Source organism: Globicephala melas, chromosome 10, assembly GCF_963455315.2.
Source record: "Globicephala melas chromosome 10, mGloMel1.2, whole genome shotgun sequence".
Taxonomy (NCBI): domain Eukaryota; kingdom Metazoa; phylum Chordata; class Mammalia; order Artiodactyla; family Delphinidae; genus Globicephala; species Globicephala melas.
This window is the reverse complement of record NC_083323.1, coordinates 94209263-94234246: the sequence shown is the minus strand read 5'-3', so window position 1 is coordinate 94234246 and position 24984 is coordinate 94209263. Positions and strand designations below refer to the sequence as shown.

The following is a 24984-nucleotide window of genomic DNA, read 5'->3' as shown; positions in this document are numbered from 1 at the left end:
TCTTCCCAATAAAAATACCAGAGAGGTCCCCATATTCATACTAATGATATTCTTCCCCACATTATATTTCTTATCTGAAATTGTAATCATTCAGCTCATCTAATAATAAGGGTATATTTACACTAATTATGAAATATCTAAGTGACTTTATGATTTACAAAATTGCTGACAGTATAGTATGAAATAAAAACAAGAAATAAAGAGGTCTAAATTCAATCCCTCTTTGAGAAGAGAAATGATCTTCTCTATTTCCTCAAGCTCTTTAGGCCAAAGGATCTTCTCTATTTCCTCAAGCTCCTTAGGCCAAAGACATTGAAAAAGGAGTAAGGAATTGGATTTTATACCAGAAACTTACAGGCCAGGAGAAGGAAGGGAGCCATCCTCCCACTTCCATTGATTGTCCTCTTCATTATAAGACAGGCCAAGCCAAGTGTGATTTGCTGCAAGTAACTTCATGATGTACTACATGGAACCAAAATACACAAAGGTGTTAATACTAAGAGTGCGTTAGAGATAAAAATATAGAACTTGTGTCTAAAGAATCATAAAAATAAAAATAATGCAGTCTATATATGCCCACTGATAAATAAAACATTAAAAAATATTTCAGTTCTTCAGTGTCTGTGCATTTCTTAAACCAGGAATTAAACACCAAGAAGAAAAAAAAAAAAAAAGACAGAGCTAATAGAAAATTTTATTTTATTTTTTTTAGCTTAGTTCCAGTAATGATAAAGGTTTTTATTTCCCCAGTGTATTTTAGAAATATTTAAGTTGTAAAAAGAAAGGGCACAGCATTAACTGTATTGTAATTTCATCCGATTTTTTACACTTACATATATTTTTTAAGTCTATCACACAAATGCATGCACTTGGTTTTAGAAGTCAAATGATGCTAAATATTGATATATACAAAATAGTAGTCATTTCCTCCCTCAATGAATGCCATTCTCCAGAGGCAATTAACTGTTCCTAACTCTTTATTAGTTCTATGACTTCCTATTTTATGAAGGCAGAATTTTTAGTCTCATGCCCTATCTTCTCACCTCCTGTATCCTTTTGATATAGTTATTTCACAGTTTTTACTAGGTAAAATTTACCATACTTTTACTAGGTAAATATTATTTTTTTCTGAACCGAATAGTAAGCGATGATTATAATAGAAAATTTTATATTTAAGAAGACACCACACCAAGATATGAATTACTTTCTTATTTTATCATTTATTTAATGTTGTGCCTATTCTTAGAGCTTGAGATATATCATTGAACAAAAATGAGAAAGATCCCTGCTTCTGGGGGATGTGGGCCAGATAGAAGTAAAAAACATAGGTGTAAATGATATGATACATAAGAAGGTGACAAGTGCTATAAAAAGTTAAAGCAGGATAAGAATGCCTAAAAGCACAGAGGAGGGTCTGGCGGTGGGGTGGGCACTGGTACACAGGTTGCAATTTTTTTTTTTTTTTTTTTTTTTAGTACACGGGCCTCTCACTGTTGTAGCCTCTCCCGTTGCGGAGCACAGGCTCCAGACGCGCAGGCTCAGCGGCCATGGCTCACGGGTCTAGCCGCTCCGTGGCATGTGGGATCTTCCCGGACCGGGGCACGAACCTGTGTCCCCTGCATCGGCAGGCGGACTCTCAACCACTGCGCCACCAGGGAAGCCCGACACAGGTTGCAATTTTAAGTAAGGTTGCCGGGACAGGTCTCATTAAGAAGGTGACAACTGAATAAATAGTTGAAGGACATGAAGTAGTTCGCCATGGTTGCATCTGAGAGAAGAGTTCTGCATGCAAACACAGTGTTTCTGCAGTGAATGCATGCATGGTGTGTTAGGAAAGAAAGGTGTGTTGATGTGGAGCACGCCAGGGAAAGATGAGTGGAAAACAAAGCAGGAGAGTGCCCCTTACCCTGGTTTCAGAGCTGCAGGTGAGCCCTTCCTTCTCCTGGTGGCTACTATACACTTATCCCAGAAGTAAAGAATGAACTACAATCTCACCATCAATCTACTCCTTTCTGTCTTTAAAAATGTAGCATTCAAAGAGATGCAAAGATCCGAACACTCTAACCAAGAAACAATTTGCACAGTTTGGTGGTAGCAGTGGTCTCTGTATTGTACCCAGTGACTCAGAGAAGGTCCACACCTGTCTCCTAGGAAAGAAAATATTTACAACTCAGAGCCCACAGAACCTCACAAACAAGGCCTCATGTCTTCACACGTTCTCCCACTTCAAAGAATGAGGCTGTTATTAAAAATTACTATGTACTCAGAATTTTCTCACTTCCAAATTACCTTGTTCCACATTTAGTTCTTGTAGAGCCTCAGTGATATACTCATTCTGTTTTTGGAGCTGCTGTAAGATTTCTATATAAGACAACAAGACTTAACATTAGATAGGAATACACATGTCATCTGATTTTTTACTGTGCAAGAGTCATAATAATAATAATGATCAAGTGGCAAAATGTACAAATAATTTTAGTCCAACTCCCTTCCCTACTTAATTAGCTTCATCTCTGGCTGAAGTAATCAGCTGCTTAGAAACCATCCTTTTAAAATGCACAACTTAGTTATTATAGTCAGCAATACTGTATTATAAGCACAAAGTTGCTAAGAGATTAAAACTTAATTGTCAACACAAAAAGGAAATGATAGTTATGTAACATGATAAAGGTGTTAGCTAACACTATTGTAGTAATCATACTGCAATATATAAATGTATCAAACACACATGTTGTACCCCTCCAAATTACACAAGGTTATACATCAGTCATATCTCAGTAAAAAAAAAAACAAAACAGTTTTTTAACATGACGAATCACTAATGGACTTTCAGATGGTTCATTTAATTTTTCACTATAGGTTCAATACCTCAAGGGAAAAAAAAACCCTACCATTTTAATGCAAGACCTTTGTAAAATATTTATTTATCACAACATAGACTATTTTTATATTATAATTTAATTAGCATAAAAGCAGCTTTATGATTACTCTATTATTGTAAGTGCCTCTCCTTAGGAGGCACTCAGAAACTATGAAAACACCACTGCTTTTCAGATATTTGAGTTCTTCCATTTTCATGCTCCCTCAACATCTTGCACATCTACTGCACACCTTGAAACTTTGGTTTATTTTTGGTCTATATATTTTCTCTAAGCCTCCCAAGGGCAGGGTTCATATTGTATTTATCCTTGATCACCAGCCACGTGGCTGGCATCTGGTGTGCACTGAATAAATGTGAATGATTAACTGAATGAACGAATTAATTAATTAATACAAGAGGCTATATTTGGTAAATGTGAGACACTCAGTTTCAGAATATCCATGAAGAACTAAGAGGCAAGAAGCCATCAAAACCACCATGCTGCTCTATTAGCTCCCATTGCATTATGCAACCAACCATTTTATGGCTGCAACAAGAAAAACAATCTAGCATTCTAAACTATCTAAAGATGGTTTGTTCTAGATCTAACATTACCTTTATTTTGCTCAAGAGCTTTTAGGACCTGAAGAAAGTTTTCCTCTTTGTTTTGCAAAGACTCAGTCTGTTGGATAAGGCTCTTCATCTTGCTCTCTGATTCCCGAACACTTTGAAAGTCTGGAACAAGCATTCCAGATGAGTATAAAACACATGCTCAGTTATGAAACAGTAGGGTATTAGATTGTGAAGCTTAATTTCTATAGTAGATCTTTAATAAAGTTCCCCATAAATGTTTTCAAAAACTGCAAAAAGATATTTGGCTAAGTATGTTTTCATTTATCCACTATTATTTCTAACGTCTATGCCTAAATCTAAAATATCATCCTAATTCCTTATAAGATTAAGTGTGTGTTTATATGAACAGGACAGTGGTTCAACTGAATTAAAATAGATGACAACAGCAAGAACCAAGTCTCAAATGAATCTTTTGGCATCATGCCTTGATGTAATGTGTAGAATTTCACTTCCTAATCAAATTTTAGAATTCTGAATTTCAAGCTAAATTTATCAATGAGAAACTACTATTTTTTTCCATATTCATAAGTCTTTATTATCTTTAAATAACCTTGGCTGCAAACATTTACAGACCAGAAATATTTACTGAAAATATCTGTAAATTCTTTCTAGCTTTTTTTTTTTACATCTTTATTGGAGTATAATTGCTTTACAATGGAGAAACTACTATTTTAAAATAACCAGTTGTGAACAATTTTAATAATAATCCAAACATTCTGTTGGTCTAATTTAGGATGCTGCAGGAATGGGCAGTTTGAACAAACTGAAAAATTCCTTTTTATTTTCAACATAAAGACAGTTACAAATTCATCGAGCTTAATATATAGTAACTTCTAACTTTCAAAATACTGATAATAATCATTACACTCAGTAAATTCTGCAGTAATTTCAACAATATAGCTTCCCTGGAAAAAAAAAAAACGTGGTTACTGAGAACTCACAAGGTTAAATTCATTCATATAGTAAAAAGTTGTGATACTTTTCATGTCATTTTTTCCTGTTCTCCATTCAGTATGGCAATAAAACATTTACCAAAAACTATTCTCTGGGAATGGTTTAATGAAATATGATCATCTGACAAATAGTCTATTATTTCTTTTCTCCCAATAGGTCAGACTTACAGTGATAACCAAAGAATCCACACAACATCAAGAGCAGCAGGCTGAACACTCCCAGGATCACAGGGGTTATTCCACATAGAGAGAAGGAAAAACGAGAGGCTAAGAAACAGAGTGAGGGAAATCAGAGGTAATGTAAACTCCTGCTATTTGAAAGACTAATATCATTATTTTCCTTTTATTATTGTTAAAATGCCCACATTTTCTGAAAAATAATGCCCAATGTGTGAATTACTATGAACTATTAGGCTGAATGACAGGGGGAAAAAACTATTTTGGAGGATGTGCAGAAAAGAATTAAAGTAGCAGACCTGACTTGTTATCCTGAAAGGCCCGCTTACAAGGCTGGCCTTGGCTGGCATCTGGAAAGCTACATTTCAGTAGGGTTTCCACAACCATTAATTGATAGGCACGGCTTACCATGTCTCCACTGTTTGTGCAAACAATATAGCTTGTGCTGAACCGTTGTTTTCCTTCAGGAAGTCTGTAATTTTGTTACATGCCAGCTGGAAGCTGCCTGTGTGATTAACCCCCAGTAAATACCCTGAACATTGATTCTCTAATGAGTTTCCCTGGTTGGCAACATGTGACACATAGTCCCAACTTGTTGCTGGGGAATTCGTGGGACCTGTGTGACTCTACTGGGAGAGCACCCTTGCAAGCCTGAGCTTGGTCTCCCCAACACTTCACTCCATGTGCCTTTTCCATTTGCTGATGATGCTTGTTAGCCATTCATTGTCGTAAATCTCAGCTAGGAGTACAACTGTATAGAGTCCTGCGAGTTCTCCTAGTGAGACATTAAACCTGAGTGTGTCTTTGGGGACTTCCAGCACAGGTGAAAATTTTACATACAGGCATTATTAAATATCCTTAAACCAGACACAAAATTTCAGTTCAGATTACATTATCCTCATTAATATGATCAGATGGAGAAATGCTTAACAATTTTAAATCTGTGTTATTATTAAGATAGAACTCTTTATTTGAACTTGATGTAGTAGTATGTTCCTTTCATAAAGAATTACAGGAAATCTTAGTGAATGTTTTAAAGGGATGATATTTGGTTTTAGGTCAAACAACATCTATAATGTATTCAATTTCACAAAAATAATATGCTACATCCCCACATTCTAGAAACTAAACTTTCAGAGATCATTGTTAATAGTCTTTTATTGGTAAGTTTATTTCCTTCCAAAATAAATGTATAAACTCCAGTGTAAAAAAGATATTTCTTTATATTTTGGAAGAATTGTATTTCTGAAACAAGGTTAAAAAATTGCTGTCAAGAGAATGGTTATATTCATGACTAATACCCAAATCATTTCTTTAACTTTCTGAATCATATAACTTGGTGGTTATCAACCAGAGGAAAGTTTGTTCCCCAGGGGACATTAATAAATATCTGGAGAAATTCTTGGCGTCATAACTGACAGGCGGGTGGTACTGACATCTAGTGCATGGATGCCAAGAATGGTGCTAAACATCCTACAATCACTAAACAGTGTCCCACAGCAAAGAGTTACCTAGCCCAAAATGTCATTAGTGCCGAGCTTGGAAAACCCTGTTCTATTAAAACATGTTAAGTTTAATTATGATCAAAAGGAGGCATCATGTAATAGGGTTCTACCTTTCTTTGCCTTTTTTACAAATTTTCTGAGTTTTAAACCTTGAACAAGCTTAAGTCCCTCAGTTTCATGTGAGAAAACAAATCTAAATTTGGACCAATGGCTTCTTTCATCTTTAACTATGCTCTTTAATATATGAAAATTTCAAACCTGTCAGAAAATACACTTTCGTTTTACTTCTATATATGTTTTTTGTTGTTGTTGTTGTTTGCGGTACGCGGGCCTCTCACTGTTGCGGTCTCTCCTGTTGCGGAGCACAGGCTCCAGACGCGCAGGCTCAGCTGCCATGGCTCACGGGCCCAGCCGCTCCGCGGCCTGTGGGATCCTCCCGGACCGGGGCACGAACCCGCATCCCCTGAATCGGCAGGCGGACTCTCAACCACTGCGCCACCAGGGAAGCCCTCTATGTATGTTTTGAAAATGTTTTAATCTTTGTATTTTCTCTAAATTTTAAAATTTCCGAATAGTAACAAGTAGAGAAACATAAAATGGAAGATGTATCTAAAGATAACAAAAAGAGACCGTAAATGAATAAAATCTGGTATATCTACTTTACCATCCACATTGGTGTGCTCAGGAATCGGGCGCCATTCATCCTCAGGTGGAGGAGGAGGAAGGGCAAGAGGCTCTTCCACATCCACAATAGGGATTGTCTCTGTCTGCTCTGTGTTTTCTTTTAGCATAGAAAATATATAATTACTTTATAACCTTGTAAAGCAAGTGAGATTAGAACTTAAGAGATTCATTACCATTTTCAAAGATCACTGGAAATACAAATATAGTAGTAGTAAAATCAAAGATACTCAAAACACATTTCCACTCGACAGCCCATCCAGCTTTCCTAAAAGTATTTAAACTGGTTGATTACACTTTGGATCAAGTCAGGAAATAGATAATTATTTCTTTTAAATATATTTAAAGGCACTCTTTCAGGTATATGTGGGAAATATTAAAAATACAATGCCCCTAGTATAATCATAATCAGCACTTATGACAAACAAAAACAACAAAACTTTTATTTCCATTGAAATGGCACAGGACATTTAGATTTTAAAAAAATACCTGGAGGTTGATCACAGTCTGAAGCAGTTGACATTGTGGAGACTTTTGGATGATTTCTTTATCCCAAAGGTGAAGGAGAGCTTACAAAGTTGTTGGCGGATGAATGAAGAGATATTTCTTCCACTATCCTCCTACAGTTGATGACAAGTCCAGACCTCTCAGGTGGTACAGCTACTTACAGTTGTATGAAACTAACTCAATTTGGTAAAAACCACAGAGGAAATATGAATCTCTAACTGGATATTTTCTAATAGGTATACAAAAATAAAATCACGTCTACTTAACTAAACTATGTACAACAAGCCTTTAAATACCATCTGGTTTGTACAGGTAATAGTCCATCACTCCAGAAATAAATTAGGAAAAGCCACTGTCATAAATAATATAATTGAGTAGTCTAGAGTGAAAATTTTTATGAGAACTGAGTATGCAGTAAAGGAGACACAGGTATATGGAAACTAAGGTTCTAGACAACCAGAGGAATTTTTAAAAGGAATAATGCTGTAAATAACATATCTGTTCATCAAAGGTGGAGTTAAATGACTGCTTATATAAAAAGGCATTTGAAGAGAGAAATCACATCATAAAACCTATATGTCCAGATAGTGACAGTTTGGCTTAAGGTTTTTTGGTATTACCTCCACCCTGACTTTGTTTCAGAGGAAAAACAAATTCTATTCATATAAATATGGTTGGGTAGCCACCGACAATCTACCTTTTGCTCTTTACTGCTCAAGTGAAAAAAGTTCAATATTTGTAGTGGGAATAAATAGATATTGTACACAAACAAAAATAGACCTAAGACTCTTATCAGGGCTATAACCTCATAGAAACTAATGTATGTGTGAGTCAGGCGAAACCACACAAGATGCCTCAGATACAGGCAGTGGTCATAAGTTTCCCACGGTCTCATGTCCAGTTCAGATCAAAAGGTCTTACAGATAATCCTAAAAATATATCACATTTTATCTTTTAATGTATGAAATACAAGGTTGGTTGACCAAGAAGAATATTATAACATTCCTGTTCATTCAAAGATCTCAGTAGGGGCTTCCCTGGTCGCGCAGTGGTTGAGAGTCCGCCTGCCGATGCAGGGGACACGGGTTCGTGCCCCGGTCCAGGAAGATCCCACATGCTGCAGAGTGGCTGGGCCCGTGAGCCATGGCCGCTGAGCCTGTGTGTCCGGAGCCTGTGCTCCACAACGGGAGAGGCCACAACAGTGAGAGGCCCGCATACCACAAAAAAAAAAAAGATCTCAGTAAACCAAGGGTAGAGATAGAAGAGATTTTATAAAAAATATTCTACAACGATTATCCGCCTATATTGTAATTCATTTTTATTTTGTTTACTTTCTGACTCTAAATTGAAAAATCTGGTGTCACCTTCAAGATGGCGGAGGAGTAAGAGGTGGAGATCAACTTCCTCCCCACAAATACATCAGAAATACATCTACATGTGGAACAACTCCTACAGAACACCTACTGAATGCTGGCAGAAAACCTCAGACTTCCCAAAAGCCGTGTGGCTGACAGGGTCTTGGTGCTCCGGCCGGGTGTCAGGCCTGAGGTGGGAGAAGCGAGTTCAGGACATTGGTCCACCAGAGACCTTCCAGCTCCACATAGTATCAATCAGCAAGAGCTCTTCCAGAGATCTCCATCTCAACACTAACACCCAACTCCACTCAACAACCAGCAAGCTACAGTGCTGGGCACCCTGTGCCAAACAACTAACAAGACAGGAACACAACGCCACCCATTAGCAGAGAGGAGGCCTAAAATCATAATAAGGTCACAGACACCCCAAAACACACCACCGGACGCAGTCCTGCCCACCAGAAAGACAAGATCCAGCCTCATCCACCAGACCACAGGCACTAGTCCCCTCCACCAGGAAGCCTGCACAACCCACTGAACCAACCTTAGCCACTGGGGGCAGACACTAAAAGCAACGGGAACTACTAACCTGCAGCCTGCAAAAAGGAGACCCCAAACTCAGTAAGTTAAGCAAAATGAGAAGACAGAGAAACACACAGCAGATGAAGGAGCAAGGTAAAAGCCCACCAGACTAAACAAATGAAGAGGAAATAGGCAGTCTACCTGAAAAAGAATTCAGAGTAATGCTAGCAAAGATGATCCAAAATCTTGGAAATAGAATGGAGAAAATACAAGAAACGTTTAACAAGAACCTAGAAGAAATAAAGAGCAAACAAACAATGATGAAAGACACAATAAATGAAATTAAAAATTCTCTAGAAGGAATCAATAGCAGAATAACTGAGGCAGAAGAATGGATAAGTGATCTGGAAGATAAAATAGTGGAAATAACTACTAAAGAGCAGAATACACAAAAAAGAATGAAAAGAATTGAGGACAGTCTCAGAGACCTCTGAGACAACATTAAACGCACCAACATTTGAATTATAGGGGTCCCAGAAGAAGAAGAGAAAAAGAAAGGGACTTAGAAAATATTTGAAAAGATTATATTTGAAAACTTCCCTAATATGGGAAAGGAAATAGTCAATCAAGTCCAGAAAGAGCAGAGAGTCCCGTACAGGATAAATCCAAGGAAAAACACTCAAGACACATATTAATCAAACTATCAAAAATTAAATACCAAGAAAAAAATATTAAAAGTAGCAAGGGAAAAACAACAAACAACATACAAGGGAATACCCATAAGGTTAACAGCTGATCTTTCGGCAGAAACTCTGCAAGCCAGAAGGGAGTGGCAAGACATATTTAAAGTGATGAAAGGGAAACACCTACAAGCAAGAAGGTAATTTGTAAGGTGAAGCATAATCGTACTAAAGACTAAGAGAGCTATTTTGAATATGAAAGATTAAAGAATTAGTGAACTATTTAGAAATAATGGGGCATATATGTTTCATGATGAAAATAATTATTACATTATATCATTGGTTAAAAAAGAAAAATTGCTGTAAAGAGGTATAATATTGTAAAGAAAAATGATAAAGAAGTAGATCAGAGAACTGACTTTTTGTTTAAGTGCAGAAAGTTAGTGATTAGGAAGAAATGGAAATGTTTGATGGACTTCCAAATGTGAGAAGTTAAGGCCTAAGCAAATGTTTTCAAGTTCTAATATTCCAATTACAGTGGTGTTGAGTGTTGAGCTTACCAGATGGTTGTTTCAGATGAAGTCTCTAGCAGTTCGAGAGAGCAAGACAAGAATAAGAAGGGACTATAACAAAGCCAGAAAGAACATATAGCCAGAACATAAATAATATTCCTCTTTCTCAGGCTACATAGGGTTATTTTTTTATTACACTCATTCTGTTTGAAAATTTCCGTAACAACTTGTTTTTACATCAAAATAGGTTTTTCTTTTGTCATCATTTCTCCATACTAGAACTCAATGTAAAACTCTTGCAAATGTACCAGTCTAAAATGGGTTTTTTTGAAGGAATGAAATCCACAATTGAAATACATTTCTTTATTGTGTTTTTTACCATTATTGAATGGTGAAAACAGATAAAGCTATCAATCCTTTTCCACTGAGTTGAAACATATATATTCCAACTGCACTGTCACCGTTTATCCATTACACCATTGGAAATGCCACTTTAGACCACTAAGGGGGAAGCCAATATATTTCTACTCTTTATAATTAGAGTACAGACTGAAGGAGAAGGGAACCAAAAACCTCAAAACCTGAAGTTTATATAGAGAGAGTATATTTAGAGAATATAGAGTATACTTGTATTGGAATGAACTGAAAAAAGACTGTAAAAAGTATATGTTCTGAAAAAAATGTTTCAAAGAATAAAGCAATTGAATTTAGATATATTTTAAAGGAACCAGGGATTGACTAGCTCTTCATCTAATAAAACTTAACATCTGAAAACTTTATTTTTCAAAATCTCCTTCAGATAACTGGGGAGAATAATGAACTATTAGTATTCATGTATTAATATTTCCACTTAGCTAACACTAGCATAGTTTAGAAGATGGATTTAAATATCCCATTACATACAGTTTCTATTTAGAGCCCAAACTAGTGTCTAATCTATATAGGGATTATATTTAGAATCATAGTATTTGGTGGTGGTCATAGTGGTGATGGTGGCCTTTTTGGTGCTTTTTTCTTTTTTAAGTTCAGTGTTGAATTCTGTGCAAAATGGGCATGGCCCTTTAAATTATATTGCCCATTCATCTCCCTTGCTTAAAAACTGCCTTTCTCCGTAGACGATGCAAATTGTGAAGCCTGAAGTACAAATATGAACTGCTTTCTCACATGTTCATGAAGAGCTGGCAAATACTGAAGCTTCTTTGATAACAAGAGCCAATAACATATAGAGCCCAGAAGAGTCGTCTTGAGCTACAGCTCACACAACTGTGCCATTCGCCCACTGGGGTTCACCTCTTCCATTGGGACCAGATTCCAGCAGAAACTACCACACTGACACAGGTATCACCAACTATATCTATAGCTGTCGCTCTCAGCTTATCTCATCGTTACTAGTGCGTATACGGAGCACAAAGAATAGAGATTTTAAAAAGTAATCCAGTAAATTTAATCTTGTAGAAAAAGAACTAACCCATTCAGGTTTAAAACTCACTTTACAAGGTAAATTACCTCAGATTTTTTCATGGTTTACCATTGAATATAACTGATAGCACTGTTAGAAAATATTTCAGCATATCTCTCAGATTAACTGAGTTAATAAAGCAAATGGTCACATCGATGAAGCCAGGATATGAATAATAAAATAATTATTTAATCAGTAATTAATTGTTCTTGTCTGTATAATAGTGTGTTTCTCTATTTCACATCCAAATCTAGAATTTTCTTATTTATGTGATATAGCTTCCATATTCATGAGATATTACAAACTTGGTAAAGACTTTTTAAAGGCATTATAAACCTATTTCTGCACAATCATGTTTTCTTATGAGAAGTTATCTTGTGGGAAACTATTAAATGTTATAAGTGAATATTATGAACACACGAAGGCCTATATATTTTCATCAGTATAAAAGACAACAACAGGGCATAATTCTCTGAGGAAATAAAATATATAAAAAGTGTTTTATTTGATGATACGCTGGCAAACTAGTGAACATAAGAATTTTAAAACTTTTTGTGTTATCAGAATTCTATTCTATATAAATTGCTTTGATTATAAAAATGATATTTGAAATACTTGAAATAAATTAACTTTTCAAAAAATTTGCAAGTAAAGTTAATATTTCAAGGAGAATTGGTTGCTTTTAGCCTATGCCTTCAAATATTATGGGCACAATGCTACACACCCCACAAGAGTACAACTAAACTAATTTGCATCCCAATTGTAGGTCTTTCATTTTTAACAACTTGTTGGAAGAGATTCTTCAGGAGATCACGGAAAGTAAACTATCTTTAATCATAAAAAAAGAGTGAAGATAAATAGAAAAAAAATCAGGAGAACTCCTGAAAGAGAAATTTTAGAATAACCTACTATGTAACACTAGTTATCTTTACAATACAAAATGACTCATAAAAATTATCTTTTTATTTTTCTGGATAGGGACAGTTTTTTTTTTTGGGGGGGGGACAGTTTTTAAGTGTAGTATAAACATTTCATAGATCATAGCACTGTTACCCTTTTAAAGTTAAATACCACATTTGGAGAACTCCAGGTAACAGGTGAAATGACATCTAAAGAGATGCTGGTAACTGATAATTTTAGGAATGGGAAAGAAAATAATCTGAGGCAAAAATCTTTCTTGGAAGAAAATTGCAGAAGTAAAATCATGCATCAGTATTTAAATGGTATGAAATAGTGATTTCAATAATACACAGAGAACTCAGAAAGACAGAACCTGAAAACTTAGTTTCAAAAAAACCTGTTGATGTCTGCATCTTAGAATTGTATCTCAAAAATGTTTAGAGATGAATGAAAAACACCCAGGATATGCAGAGTTGAAACACATCCCTTCCAAGAAGCAGATGCAGAAAGTGAGTATTTTTTTCTCCCAGTCCCTACTGAACTCTGATATTATTTTCTTTTCCTTGTTAAATAATTTTTCTAAAGAATGTCATTATAATTTAGCATATGGCACATTATGTCTAACTCTTTTTCAAGATTTTGTTACTTAAAAGATTTACCTGATGGACTTCACATGGTAAGAAGAAAACAAGTATATAGATCTCCTCGATTTGGAAAAAATCCTATTCTGTCAACTCCCTTCACACATACTGATAACTTACATGCTTTCCAAGAAACAGTGTGACTATGGTGTGGTAACCACGTCTCTCTTTTAATCTCCAGAGACAAAAGAGCAGCTAATTTACGCAGAAGCAAAAATATGCGCTACAAAGTCCAATCGGACAAAGATAACAAGAACTGAATCACCTGAAGAAAAAGGTAAAGTTTATGTAGAGGACCTAGCTTACCTGTCCTCCAATTGCTCAGCTTACCACGGCCTCAAATAACTAAGTTAGCCTGCCCAGTTTCATGAGGTTGCTTAAACTATATCTTATAATCTAAATCAAAAAAATGGTATTGAAAGTGAAATGTCCATATTTAGTATATTCCAGATAATTAATGTAGTTTGGGTGCTATATACATAAATTCATAACTGAGCAAATCAAGCAGGAAAATTACTACTTTTCAATTTGGAAACAATTGTGAATCTCCTGATGTCTATATCCACTCATTTTATGAAGTTTCAAGAAACAATATTTGATTAACATTATTTGATACGTTTGGAATTATAATTTCTTCTACTGTTGAAGAACTGTAGTGAGGCTCCAATGAGAAAATGATGGATATATATGCAAGCATATGATATTTACAGGATAATAAATATCTTCTGATTATGGGTCAATAAAATTGACTATACAGATATGTTTTACTTATTTATTTATTTATTTATGGCTGTGTTGGGTCTTCGTTTCTGTGTGAGAGCTTTCTCTAGTTGTGGTAAGTGGGGGCCACTCTTCATCGCGGTGCGCGGGCCTCTCACTATCGCGGCCTCTCTTGTTGCGCAGCACAGGCTCCAGACGCGCAGGCTCAGTAGTTGTGGCTCACGGGCCCAGTTGCTCCGCGGCATGTGGGATCTTTCCAGACCAGGGCTCGAACCCATGTCCGCTGCATCGGCAGGCAGATTCTCAACCACTGCGCCACCAGGGAAGCCCCAGATATGTTTTATTTAGAAGTATGTTTGCATCTCAAAAACCAAGTCCTCATATCTAGTATTCACTTTGTATTCGTAAATCATGGAGATGAATCAGAGGATTATTTTGGTAAAGATAGAATAAGTGACTTCCCTCAGAGGTATATAGTAGCAGAATAGGGAGTAGAACCCTGGCATCTAACTCTCAGTCCGTTGGTGTTTCAAATTGTCCAGTATCCCTTTCAATTTATGATTTCAAGTTTGAAGACATTCAAGAGTTAGGGTCTTGAATTTACGGAACGTCCCCCTCTAAGCCCTGTAACTCAGTCTTTCCCGTGCTGGTCTCCTCAGCCTCTTTGTTTTCTGTCCGGGCAGGGTCTTCAGTTCCATTTGCCTGCTTTCCCACTCTAGTGATTCTTGGAATCTTCTGTTTCTTTCTCCTTTTAACAACAGGAGTCTTGCGATTCACGGGTAAGTGGAAAAAGATCTGTGACCTGAACCAAATGTCTCCTCCCTTAAGAATTAACATTGCGCGGGCTCTCTCCAGTTGCAGCAAGCAGGAACCATTCCTCCTCGCGGTGCGCGGGCTTCTCACTGCGGTGGCCTCTCTCTTTGCAGAGCACGGGCTCCAGGCGACCAGGCTTCAGGAGTCGTGGCTCACAGGCTCCAGAGCGTAGGCCCAGCAGCTGTGGCGCATACGCCCAGTTGCTCTGCGGAATGTGGGATCCTCCTGGACCAGGGCTCGAACCTGTGTCCCCTGCATTGGCAGGCAGATTCTCAACCACTGCGCCACCCGGGAAGCCCCTGCAATGTTTTCTTGAGATTCTAGTCTGTCCTTTACTTTTAAAATCCTCATGAGGGAATTCCCTGGCGGTCCAGTAGTTAGGACTCCACGTTTCCACTGCTGGGGGCCCAGTTCCATCCCTGGTCGGGGAACCAAGATCCAGCAAGCCTTTCGGTCTGGCCAAAAAAAAAAAAAAAGTCCTCATGAATTTCTCTTGACCAAATTTGAATGAAAACATTCTATTGGGACTTCCCTGGTGGCGCAGTGGTTGAGAGTCCACCTGCCGATGCAGGGGACACGGGTTCATGCCCCGGTCCGGGAAGATTCCACATGCCGCGGAGCGGCTGGGCCCGTGAGCCATGGCCGCTGAGCCTGCGCGTCCAGAGCCTGTGCTCCACAACGGGAGAGGCCACAACAGTGAGAGGCCCACGTACCGCAAAAAAAAAAAAAAAAAAAGAATCCGCCTGCCAATGCAGGGAACACGGGTTCGAGCCCTGGTCTGGGAAGATCCCACATGCTGTGGAGCAACTAAGCCCGTGTGCCACAACTACTGAGCCTGCACTCTAGAGCCCACGAGCCACAACTACTGAAGCCCACGTGCCTAGAGCCCGTGCTCTGCAACAAGAGAAGCCACCACAATGAGAAGCCCTCGCACTGCAACGAAGAGTAGCCCCCGCTCACTGCAACTAGAGAAAGCCTGCGCACAGCAACGAAGACCCAACATAGCCAAAAATAAATAAATTTATTTAAAAAAAAATTCTATTACCTTCTCAAATTTAAAAGAATTAATTTCTCCATTCTCACAAAATTAAAAACAAAAAAGATATTAAAGACCATTATGGTTTCATATTACTGAGAACCTAGAATATAGATAGGAACTTTTTATTTCTAATGTCAGAAGTTTGACAATTCATCAGAGATGGGTGAATCTAGTTGCTTCAAACATCTACCTTTTCCGTCAGTCTTGCCAGGCTTTGGGTACTACCAGGCCTTGATCTATTTTGTGACTCCGAAGGTGACCGAAGAAATCTCAGGATGGAATAAGTCCCTTCTTGATCACTCATCTCTAAAGTAAAAAGAGGTGAGGTATGTGTTTTGCATTAAAACTTTGTAACAGAAAGATTTTTATCCAAAGAAAAATTAAAAGGTTAGTCTATAGCAACACACCAGGATTAAGATGTATGTGTGTGTCTGTGGACGTGTGTTTATTAACTCCTTCAAGTGCCTAAAGCATGTAGACTGAGACTGATTTATATAAGAAATGAAAACCTTTCAGTATTTTTGCTAAAGTCATTTGTACTCCTAGTAACTACAGCCATGATTATTAGAAAATAAGGAAAGAATTTTTTTAAATTTACCAATAGATTAGATAGGCTGGGTCCTATTCAGTTCAGCTCAAAATGTTCAACGTATATATATACACATGTTAGACAAAGTGATACCATCCCAAATTACTGAGACACTTTTAAAACTATTAATTCAAAAAACAAAAATTCTACTTTTGGGGATTCTGAAAAAATATAAATATCTCGGCTTAAAACATATATATATATACACACACATATATATATACATATATATGTGTATTCAGGACTACATATCAGTAGTAAAAAGTTCTTACAAGGGGGCTTCCCTGGTGGCGAAGTGGTTGAGAGTCCGCCTGCCGATGCAGGGGACGCGGGTTCATGCCCTGGTCCGGGAAGATCCCACATGCCGCGGGGCGGCTGGGCCCGTGAGCCATGGCCATTGAGCCTGCGTGTCCAGAGCCTATGCTCTGCAACGGGAGAGGCCACAACAGTGAGAGGCCCGCGTATCACAAAAAATAAGAAATAAAAACAATGTATAGTTTTTATCCATATAGATTATACCATAATGTATTTAGGCAATCCCATACTGCTGGACATTTAGGTTGTTTCCATTTTTTTGTGAATATTAAAAAAATTTGTCCTGTACTTTCAAATATTTCCTTAGGAAAAAAATTTTAAACAAGAAATTATGGGGCCAAGGGATATATACATTAAAGAACTTCGATAAATATTACCAAATGCCCTCCAGAAAAGTTGTTCCCATTTATACAACACTAGTGTGAAAGTGTTCACATTTGATATTTTTAAGAAATACTGGTGAATTATTCTTCTACTTGAGTTTCATCCACGAATCTTACCTCACGTGAAGACCTATAATCTTCCAGTGAAAAGAAATTCATTTCTATAAGTCTGTTTCTATGAGCCAGACCCTATGGGGGAAGAGGAGTGAGGTGGGAAACATAAGGTGAAATTGATTATGCAGAGACAAACCCAGCCCTATTTCACCAGGTTCTAACCACATTCCTTGCTTATTCTTTTCTTCCCTTACCAACCTCCAGCCACAACTAACCATCACCCTTTAGAAGGCATCCCCATTCTTCACCTACCACGTCTCTTCCAACTACTTTGCAAACACAGTCTACGGAATGTTCTGACCACTAGGACCCCCCCACCACTAGGTTATGCTGCCTGTTGTCTGGCTGTCAGCTGACCCACTCCTATCCTCCGATGCAATTCTTAATCTCAGAGTCACCATTGAGTCTGCCACTTGTCATCATGGGCAGGCAGTCAGCTGAATTGCCTCCCAGAGACTAATTTAATTCAATCACACAGAGTTTCATGAGTGGAGTCTGGACACTTCAGGAACACTGCCTGCTGTGCATTTTCTTCTCTCTTTACCCTCATCCTGGATTGACTTTGTCAATCTCAAAACAGAAAGATCCCGAGCCCTCAATCCCAATGCCAGAAAGGAACAAAGTCTGCTGAGAGAACGTAGGGAGTAGGGGTGGGAGAAATAGTAATGGTTGTCAAAAGGTGGCAGAGAGAGATGCCATCATTTGCTGGAGGACTGCCGTGTGTATAACCATATTGAAACCTCCCAGCGCTGACAGCTACTTACTATCATCCCCCTCTTACAAATGAAGAAACTAATGTTAAGAAGGTAATTGACTTACCAAAGAACACATTATTGCTAATTCTTGACCCATGTTTAAAATCAGGCCCGATTGAATACACAGAGCACAGATGGGCGTTGGATTCAGAAGAGCCTGGATTTTCAACTAATCTCTTGCCACCAAGCATGAATTCTGGAACCGGGCAGATCTGGCTTGAAATACCAGCCCTCACTTCTATGTGTGACTTGAGGCAAGTCACTTCACTTTTTTAAACCTCAGATTCGACGAAAGTAAAATAGTGCTTTTGCTTCCCAGGATTGTAGGGTATATAAAGCACTAACCAGACCTAATGCTAACATTCATTAAACGTTAAATACTATTATTTGAAGTCCAAGATTCAAATCCTTTCTAGCTGTAAAAATTTGAACTCATCACTCCAAATCTTCAAGCCTGTTTCTTCACATGTTCAATAAGAATGTCACTCACTTTACGTATCTGGAAGAATTCAATTAGATTAGCACTACAGCTAGGATTTCTTAGACTTCAAAAATAAGTAAATATTCATTTTTTTCTCTTTCTTCGAGGGGTCTATAAATAGTGAAAGAGCCAGGACTTTAATACAGAAATGCTGACACACTGAGCCAGGAGTGCAGATGCTTAGAAGGAAGCGGGGCTGGGCGGGGGGACCGGGAGGTGAAGGCGGTGCATATTAACACAATGTAGGAGCTGGGAGACATGGCAGCATCCCACTGCCTCTATAGAAAAAGGCATTCCACGACCTCAGATCTGGTTATTTTATGTCTTACCGCCCCATGGAGATATTGGTCATGTTGAGCTTTTTTTCTCTTTTGTTTTACATGCTCATAGCTGGTAAGAGGGTGGATAGCTCTCATGATGGAGGCTGAGACGAGGGCAGAACATATTTTCACACTTACATAGTCATCTGTTTCCTCTGTATAAACTCCATACCATGAGAACATCGGTCCCATTCATTATTCTAACTGTAGCACATAGAAGAGATATGAGGCCTACATGTGCCCTTGATGAACAAGGTGGTTAAAGGTAAGAACTGACTACAAAATCTAGATTTTTCATAGTTTCGTAGACAGACATCATGAGATTAATAATGGGAAAGCCAAACTGTGTAGCTGCTCCCTCTAAGCTCCAGTTTCTTTTTATTACGAAGCTCTGATTTCTGGGAAAGGCAAATCCCTTCTTAAATAAGAACTCAAACCAGCATCAGAAGATAACAGCAGTAACTTCAGACAGGACTAACTGAAACTCCTATAGCATTGCCATTTGGTCAAAGAAGCACAAAATGGAAGCACTAAACTTCATCTATCACACCCACTCCTTAACAGAAAGATGAATAGTCTGAAGAATGTTTTGAATGTTCCTGTACATTGTCTTCCGAATTCACTTTTGTGCAAAACACAGATAACACATACACAACATGAATACATAAAGCATTCACTTACTTCCTAGCTGCTTAAAGGCGTTCTTCATTTAGGAAACCACACCTTTTACCCGTCCCTTCCTGCTGATATTAACTTCGTCAGCTAGAGGCTTAGCACACAGCTCCTAGTCACACCTTCAAACCTCAATGGCTTATCATTTCACAGCAGCAGGCTGTTCTTCCTGTCCCAGCCTGAAGTGAAGGCTTCAAGAACTACCACCAGATCCCAGGGGAAGATGGTCTTTATCTCTCTTATCGGGAGGAGTAACCTCACCTGGCCAGGTTCCCCCCTCCATGGCTATTTGTCCTAATGCCTAACCTTTATGCCACTGAGCCATATGAAATTTCCTGGCTCTTACAGTAAAAACTCAAAAGAACACGTTGTTTGAGGTTTCCTGTTTCCCTAATTAGCTACTTTGTCCTTCTTTTTTTTTTTAAAGAAGATTTTGGGGGTAGTTTATTAATTAATTTTTTTTTTGCTATGTTGGGTCTTCGTTTCTGAGAGAGGGGTTTCTCTAGTTGTGGCAAGCAGGGGCCACTCTTCATCGCGGTGCGTGGGCCTCTCACTATCGTGGCCTCTCTTGTTGCAGAGCACAGGCTCCAGACGCACAAGCTCAGTAGTTTTGGTTCACGGGCCTAGTTGCTCCGCGGCATGTGGGATCCTCCCAGACCAGGGCTTGAACCCGTGTCCCCTGCATTAGCAGGCAGATTCTCAACCACTGCGCCACCAGGGAAGCCCTGTCCTCCTTCTCTTGACGATAAAATCTATTCTAATGGTCTAGAGAATTTCTCTATTGTCCCAGCTGGTCTCCAGCAGCCAATCAAACAGGAAGCATCCTTCCTCCAACTTCTAACTAAATGAGAACACCTGAGGAAATAAGAAAGCATGAAAAAATAATGGCAAAAAAAAAACAAATAAAAGGATTTTGGATAACTATTCAGACTCTGTGCCACTAAGGGATAAAGCCTATTCACAGGTCGAAAGGGAAAATAGTTCTGTGAAGTAGTGCCATAATGAAGAATTTCAGTTCTTCAGTGTTCTTGCCACTGTATCACACGGTTTGGACTCTAAGCTCATCCTCAAATCATTCATTTACCTTTGTTATTTTTATTAATTTTTTTGGATTTTCAATCTAGCTCATTGCCATATAATGCTAGGAAACCAATTATTAAAATAATCAAAAAACTTAAGGTCCACACAAAAACCTGAACACACATGTTTATAGCAGCTTTATTTAGGATGGCCAAAACTTGGAAGCAACTAAGATGTCCTTCAGTAGGTGAATGGATAAACAAACTGTGGTACATCTAGACAATGGAATATTATTCAGCCTTAAAAAGAAATGAGCTATCAAGCCATGAAAAGACATGGAGGAACCTTCAATGTGTATTACTGAGTGAAAGAAGGCAGTCTGAAAAGGCTACAGACTGTATGATTCCAACTATATGACTTTATGGAAAAGGCAAAACTATGGAGCCAGTAAATAGATTAGAAGTTGCCAGCTGTTGAGGATAGAGAGAAACGAATAGACAGAGGATTTTAAGGGTAGTGAAAATACACTCTATGATACCATAATAATGGATACATCATTATACATTTTTTCCAAACCTATAGAATGTACACAGCCAAGAGTGAAACCTAATAATGTAGGTTCATCAGTTGTAACGAATGTACCACTCTGGTGGGAGATGTTGATAATGAGGAAAGCTACGCATGTGGGGGGGGGCAGGGAATATACAGGAAATCTCTGTACTTCCCTCTCAATTTTGCTGTGAACCTAAAACTGCTCTAAAAAAAGTTTTTTAAAAAAAAAATCTCATGGATCAGTCGTTGAACTTGCAGCACAACCCATGTTCACAGGTCTCACACATTTCAAATGAAAACAAAGTAGTCTAACAATAGGATATATAAAATAACCTCATGTATATTCATTATTATTATTACTTTTTGCGGTATGCCAGCCTCTCACTGTTGTGGCCTCTCCCGTTGCGGAGCACAGGCTCCGGACACACAGGCTCAGCAGCCATAGCTCACGGGCCCAGCCGCTCCGCGGCATGTGTGATCCTCCCGGACCGGGGCACAAACCCATGTCCCCTGCATCGGCAGGCGGACTCTCAACCACTGCGCCACCAGGGAAGCCCCTATATTCATATTTTAAATGCCCACATGAATAGATTCAGCCTGATTATCAATGAAATATCTACTTGTACTTTTAACAGTAAGAAGAGGCACAAAACCTGGTTTTTCTTTCATATAAGGCACTTTTTTTTTTTTTAAATCTCTGCCTCATATGTTACTACGGCTAAGAGGAAACATTAAAGATTATTTAGCACAACCCTTTACTTCAAAGACCAGAGGTTTAAACATTTGACATTAAGCAGCTCTTTCCACCATGCCCCGCTACCCTTGACCCTTAGAAAAAGTTCCAGGTTTAGCGTTGGTTTCATGGCAGAGACACCATTTACCCACCTGGTAGTCCTCCCCAGAAGGTCAAATTCCACCAGAGGCTGGTCAGCTTTCAGCTTTCCATGGGTTATGTCCCTCAAAGGCTTTCTTGACCTCAAGCGAGGTTAAGATGGTGTTACTAGGGCAATACTACAGATTTCCACTCCCCAATTTATAATCTTAAATATCTATTTCTCTATCTACAATGATTATCGGGGCACAGTAGGAATAGGCACATGTAGGCACAATAAGAAAAGAGAAACATAATAATGCATAGTTTGTATTACATTCATGTAAAACAGGGGCATGGGGGAAACTGGGTGGGGGGCATATGGGAATTCTTTGTGCTACCTTATCAATTTTTTGTAAATCTATAATTTAAAAAATAAAGTATATTTTGTAAACAAATATATATAAATAAAATAGAACGGTACAGCCTGGCGGATCACCCCGATTCGCACCCATCCTCTTTGCTGTGCTGTATTGGTTGCGTTGATTGAGGAACTCAGACTATACACAGAACTTAGGATCACAGTTGGGCCACATCCAAAGACACATCCTTATCCAATGTGTTCGAATATACAACTCTGTGGTATGAGTATGTGCATTTGAAAAATTCATGGTAATGAAAGGTATCCATAGTGACAGAAATGAATCTCTTACACCTCAGACTAAGTTACAAAGACAAATAATCTGAAGGCAGTAAATATAAAAGACAATAAAATGCTGAAAAAATGTTTACAAAGCACCTACTACATAGAAAAGACTGTCTTAGACGCTGGGTAGTGACACTCCATCCCATGAAGGGGCAAATAAAGGGATGAGGCACAAAATCAACACTTGAAAAGTAAATTTAGGGCTTCCCTGGTGATGCAGTGGTTAAGAATCCACCTGCCAATGAAGGGGACATGGGTTCGAGCCCTGGTCTGGGAGATCCCACATGCCGCGGAGCAACTAAGCCCGTGCGCCACAACTACTGAGCCTGCGCTCTACAGCCCATGAGCCACAACTACTGAGCCTGCGTGCCGCAACTACTGAAGCCCAAAAGCCACAACTACTGAAGCCCACGTGCCTAGAGCCCGTGCTCCACAAGAAAAGCCACCGCAATGAGAAGCCCTCACACCGCAACAAAGAGTAGCCCCTGCTAACGGCAACTAGAGAAAGCCCGTGCACAGCAACAAAGACCCAACTCAGCCAAAAATAAATAAATTTATTAAAAAAGAAAAAGAAATTTATTTAAAGAGGTCTCTTTATTATGGGGGGAGTGAGAGGTGGAGACATGTATCTGCTGACTGAGTGCTATAAAAATCCTGTTTCACATAAAACTAGTGCTGTACAAAATTTAATTTTTAATGCTCGTTTTCCACCAGCCACTTACAATCAAGCAAGAGCCAGTTCAAAAATGACAAGAATATCAGAGAAAATATAAAATATTTCTCCTAATGACCTATTCTCTAATCTTGGTTTGAATATGAGAACCTTAGTAGATAGTGAAGATAGACCATAAGTAAATCAGCACTAGGGGGAAGTTAAGAATGAGGACGGAGTTAACATATCAAAACCTTTCTAACCCAAGGACTATTTCTCCCCAGTCTTGCTCAGTCTTGAGTGGATTGCCTTATTCAATAGGAGCCACAGAATGATTATTTTGAGGAGCAACCAAAATCGTGGGCCCACAGTTTTCTCCTTGAGGTTGACATCTAGCTTAAGAGAATTATAACATAGTTTTATAGTACACATCCATCAAGGTCTACAGCTTGAACAGAAATGCTTATTTTCATATAAGAGACCTCAAGGGGGTGACAGCAGTCTTGCACAGTGGCAATCTGGAGATCAGGTGACTTTCCATGGCAAACCCGAAGAGGATGGCCACGCATTTTAATGCAATGCAAAGGACCAGAAGCACTCCAAGGTAAACAAGCTTCCAAGCCATGCTCTAGAGCTACACTGTCCAAAGGGTAGCCACAAACCTCATCTGGCTATCTAAATTTAATAAAAATTAAATAGCACTTTAAAAGTCTATTGGGGACTTCCCTGGTGGCACGGTGGTTAAGAATCCGCCTGCCAGTGCAGGGGACAGGGGTTCGAGCCCTGGTCCGGGAAGATCTCACATGCCATGGAGCAACTAAGCCCGTGTGCCACAACTCCTGAGCCTGCACTCCAGAGCCCGCAAGCCACAACAAAGAGTAGCCCCCGCTCACCGCAACTAGAGAAAGCTCGCATGCAGCAAAGACCCAAGGCAGCCAAAAATAATAAATAAATAAATTTATAAAAAAATAAAAATAAGTTTATTGACACCAATTATACTAGTTATTCCACCCATAAGTGAGAAATCAACGATATGACTTATAATAGACTTATTACAGTAAATGAAAAATGTTAATTATAGAATCTAGATTGGCATATGGGTGTTCATTTTACAATTCTTTCAGGTTTTCTACGTTTGAAATTTTTCATAATAAAATGGTGGAAAATATTTTTAAACAGGACTATAAATTCAGTTATATTAGCCACATCTCAAGTACTCAGTAGCCACATGTAGTATCCAGTGGCTACCCTATTGGACTGCTCAGATACAGAACATCTCTATTATCGCACAGTTTACTGGCCATAGCTGCTCAGGAGCCCCGGTGAGCCTTCAGACACCAATTCTTCCACCCTAAGGTCCCTGGGCAAAGCGGATGATGACTAACAGGACTGCATACTTTTAGAGTGAAGGTTCAGATGGAAAAGTAACAGAATATCAGGGCATTAGCTACTAATAGGAGAAGTAATCAGGTCTATCAGAAAGAAGTTGAAGGGAACTGAGAAATATGACTGGGATGTGTTCATTAGGAGTTAGGATATAAATACACACACACACATATATACATAAGTCTAAATTTTAAATAATTTTTAGAGCTGAGAACTCATTTACTTCCCACAGATATACAAAATATATACATTGTGAAATAATGGAAACAGG

The 24984-nt window shown here is 38.5% G+C and overlaps 1 protein-coding gene across 4 annotated transcripts in view; it reads right to left on the bottom strand.

Annotated features, from left to right (window-relative positions):
- Positions 1-22317, bottom strand: part of LOC115844411 (C-type lectin domain family 12 member B-like) — a 32584-nt gene extending 10267 nt beyond the window's left edge. For 3 of the 4 annotated variants that reach the window (XM_060306192.1, XM_030841446.2, XM_060306190.1), the window contains exons 1-8: positions 22044-22317; positions 7299-7429; positions 6793-6909; positions 4615-4713; positions 3476-3595; positions 2290-2361; positions 1996-2147; positions 356-462 (exon numbers count right to left, since the gene is read on the bottom strand). In XM_060306192.1, coding sequence (XP_060162175.1) covers positions 356-462; positions 1996-2147; positions 2290-2361; positions 3476-3595; positions 4615-4713; positions 6793-6909; positions 7299-7332 — 701 coding nt within the window. In that variant the 5' untranslated portion in view covers positions 7333-7429; positions 22044-22317. Of the gene's footprint in view, positions 1-355; positions 463-1995; positions 2148-2289; positions 2362-3475; positions 3596-4614; positions 4714-6792; positions 6910-7298; positions 8225-22043 lie in introns of those variants that run through there. The other variant, XM_060306191.1, reaches the window with a different exon arrangement.
- Positions 22318-24984: the final 2667 nt, after the last annotated feature.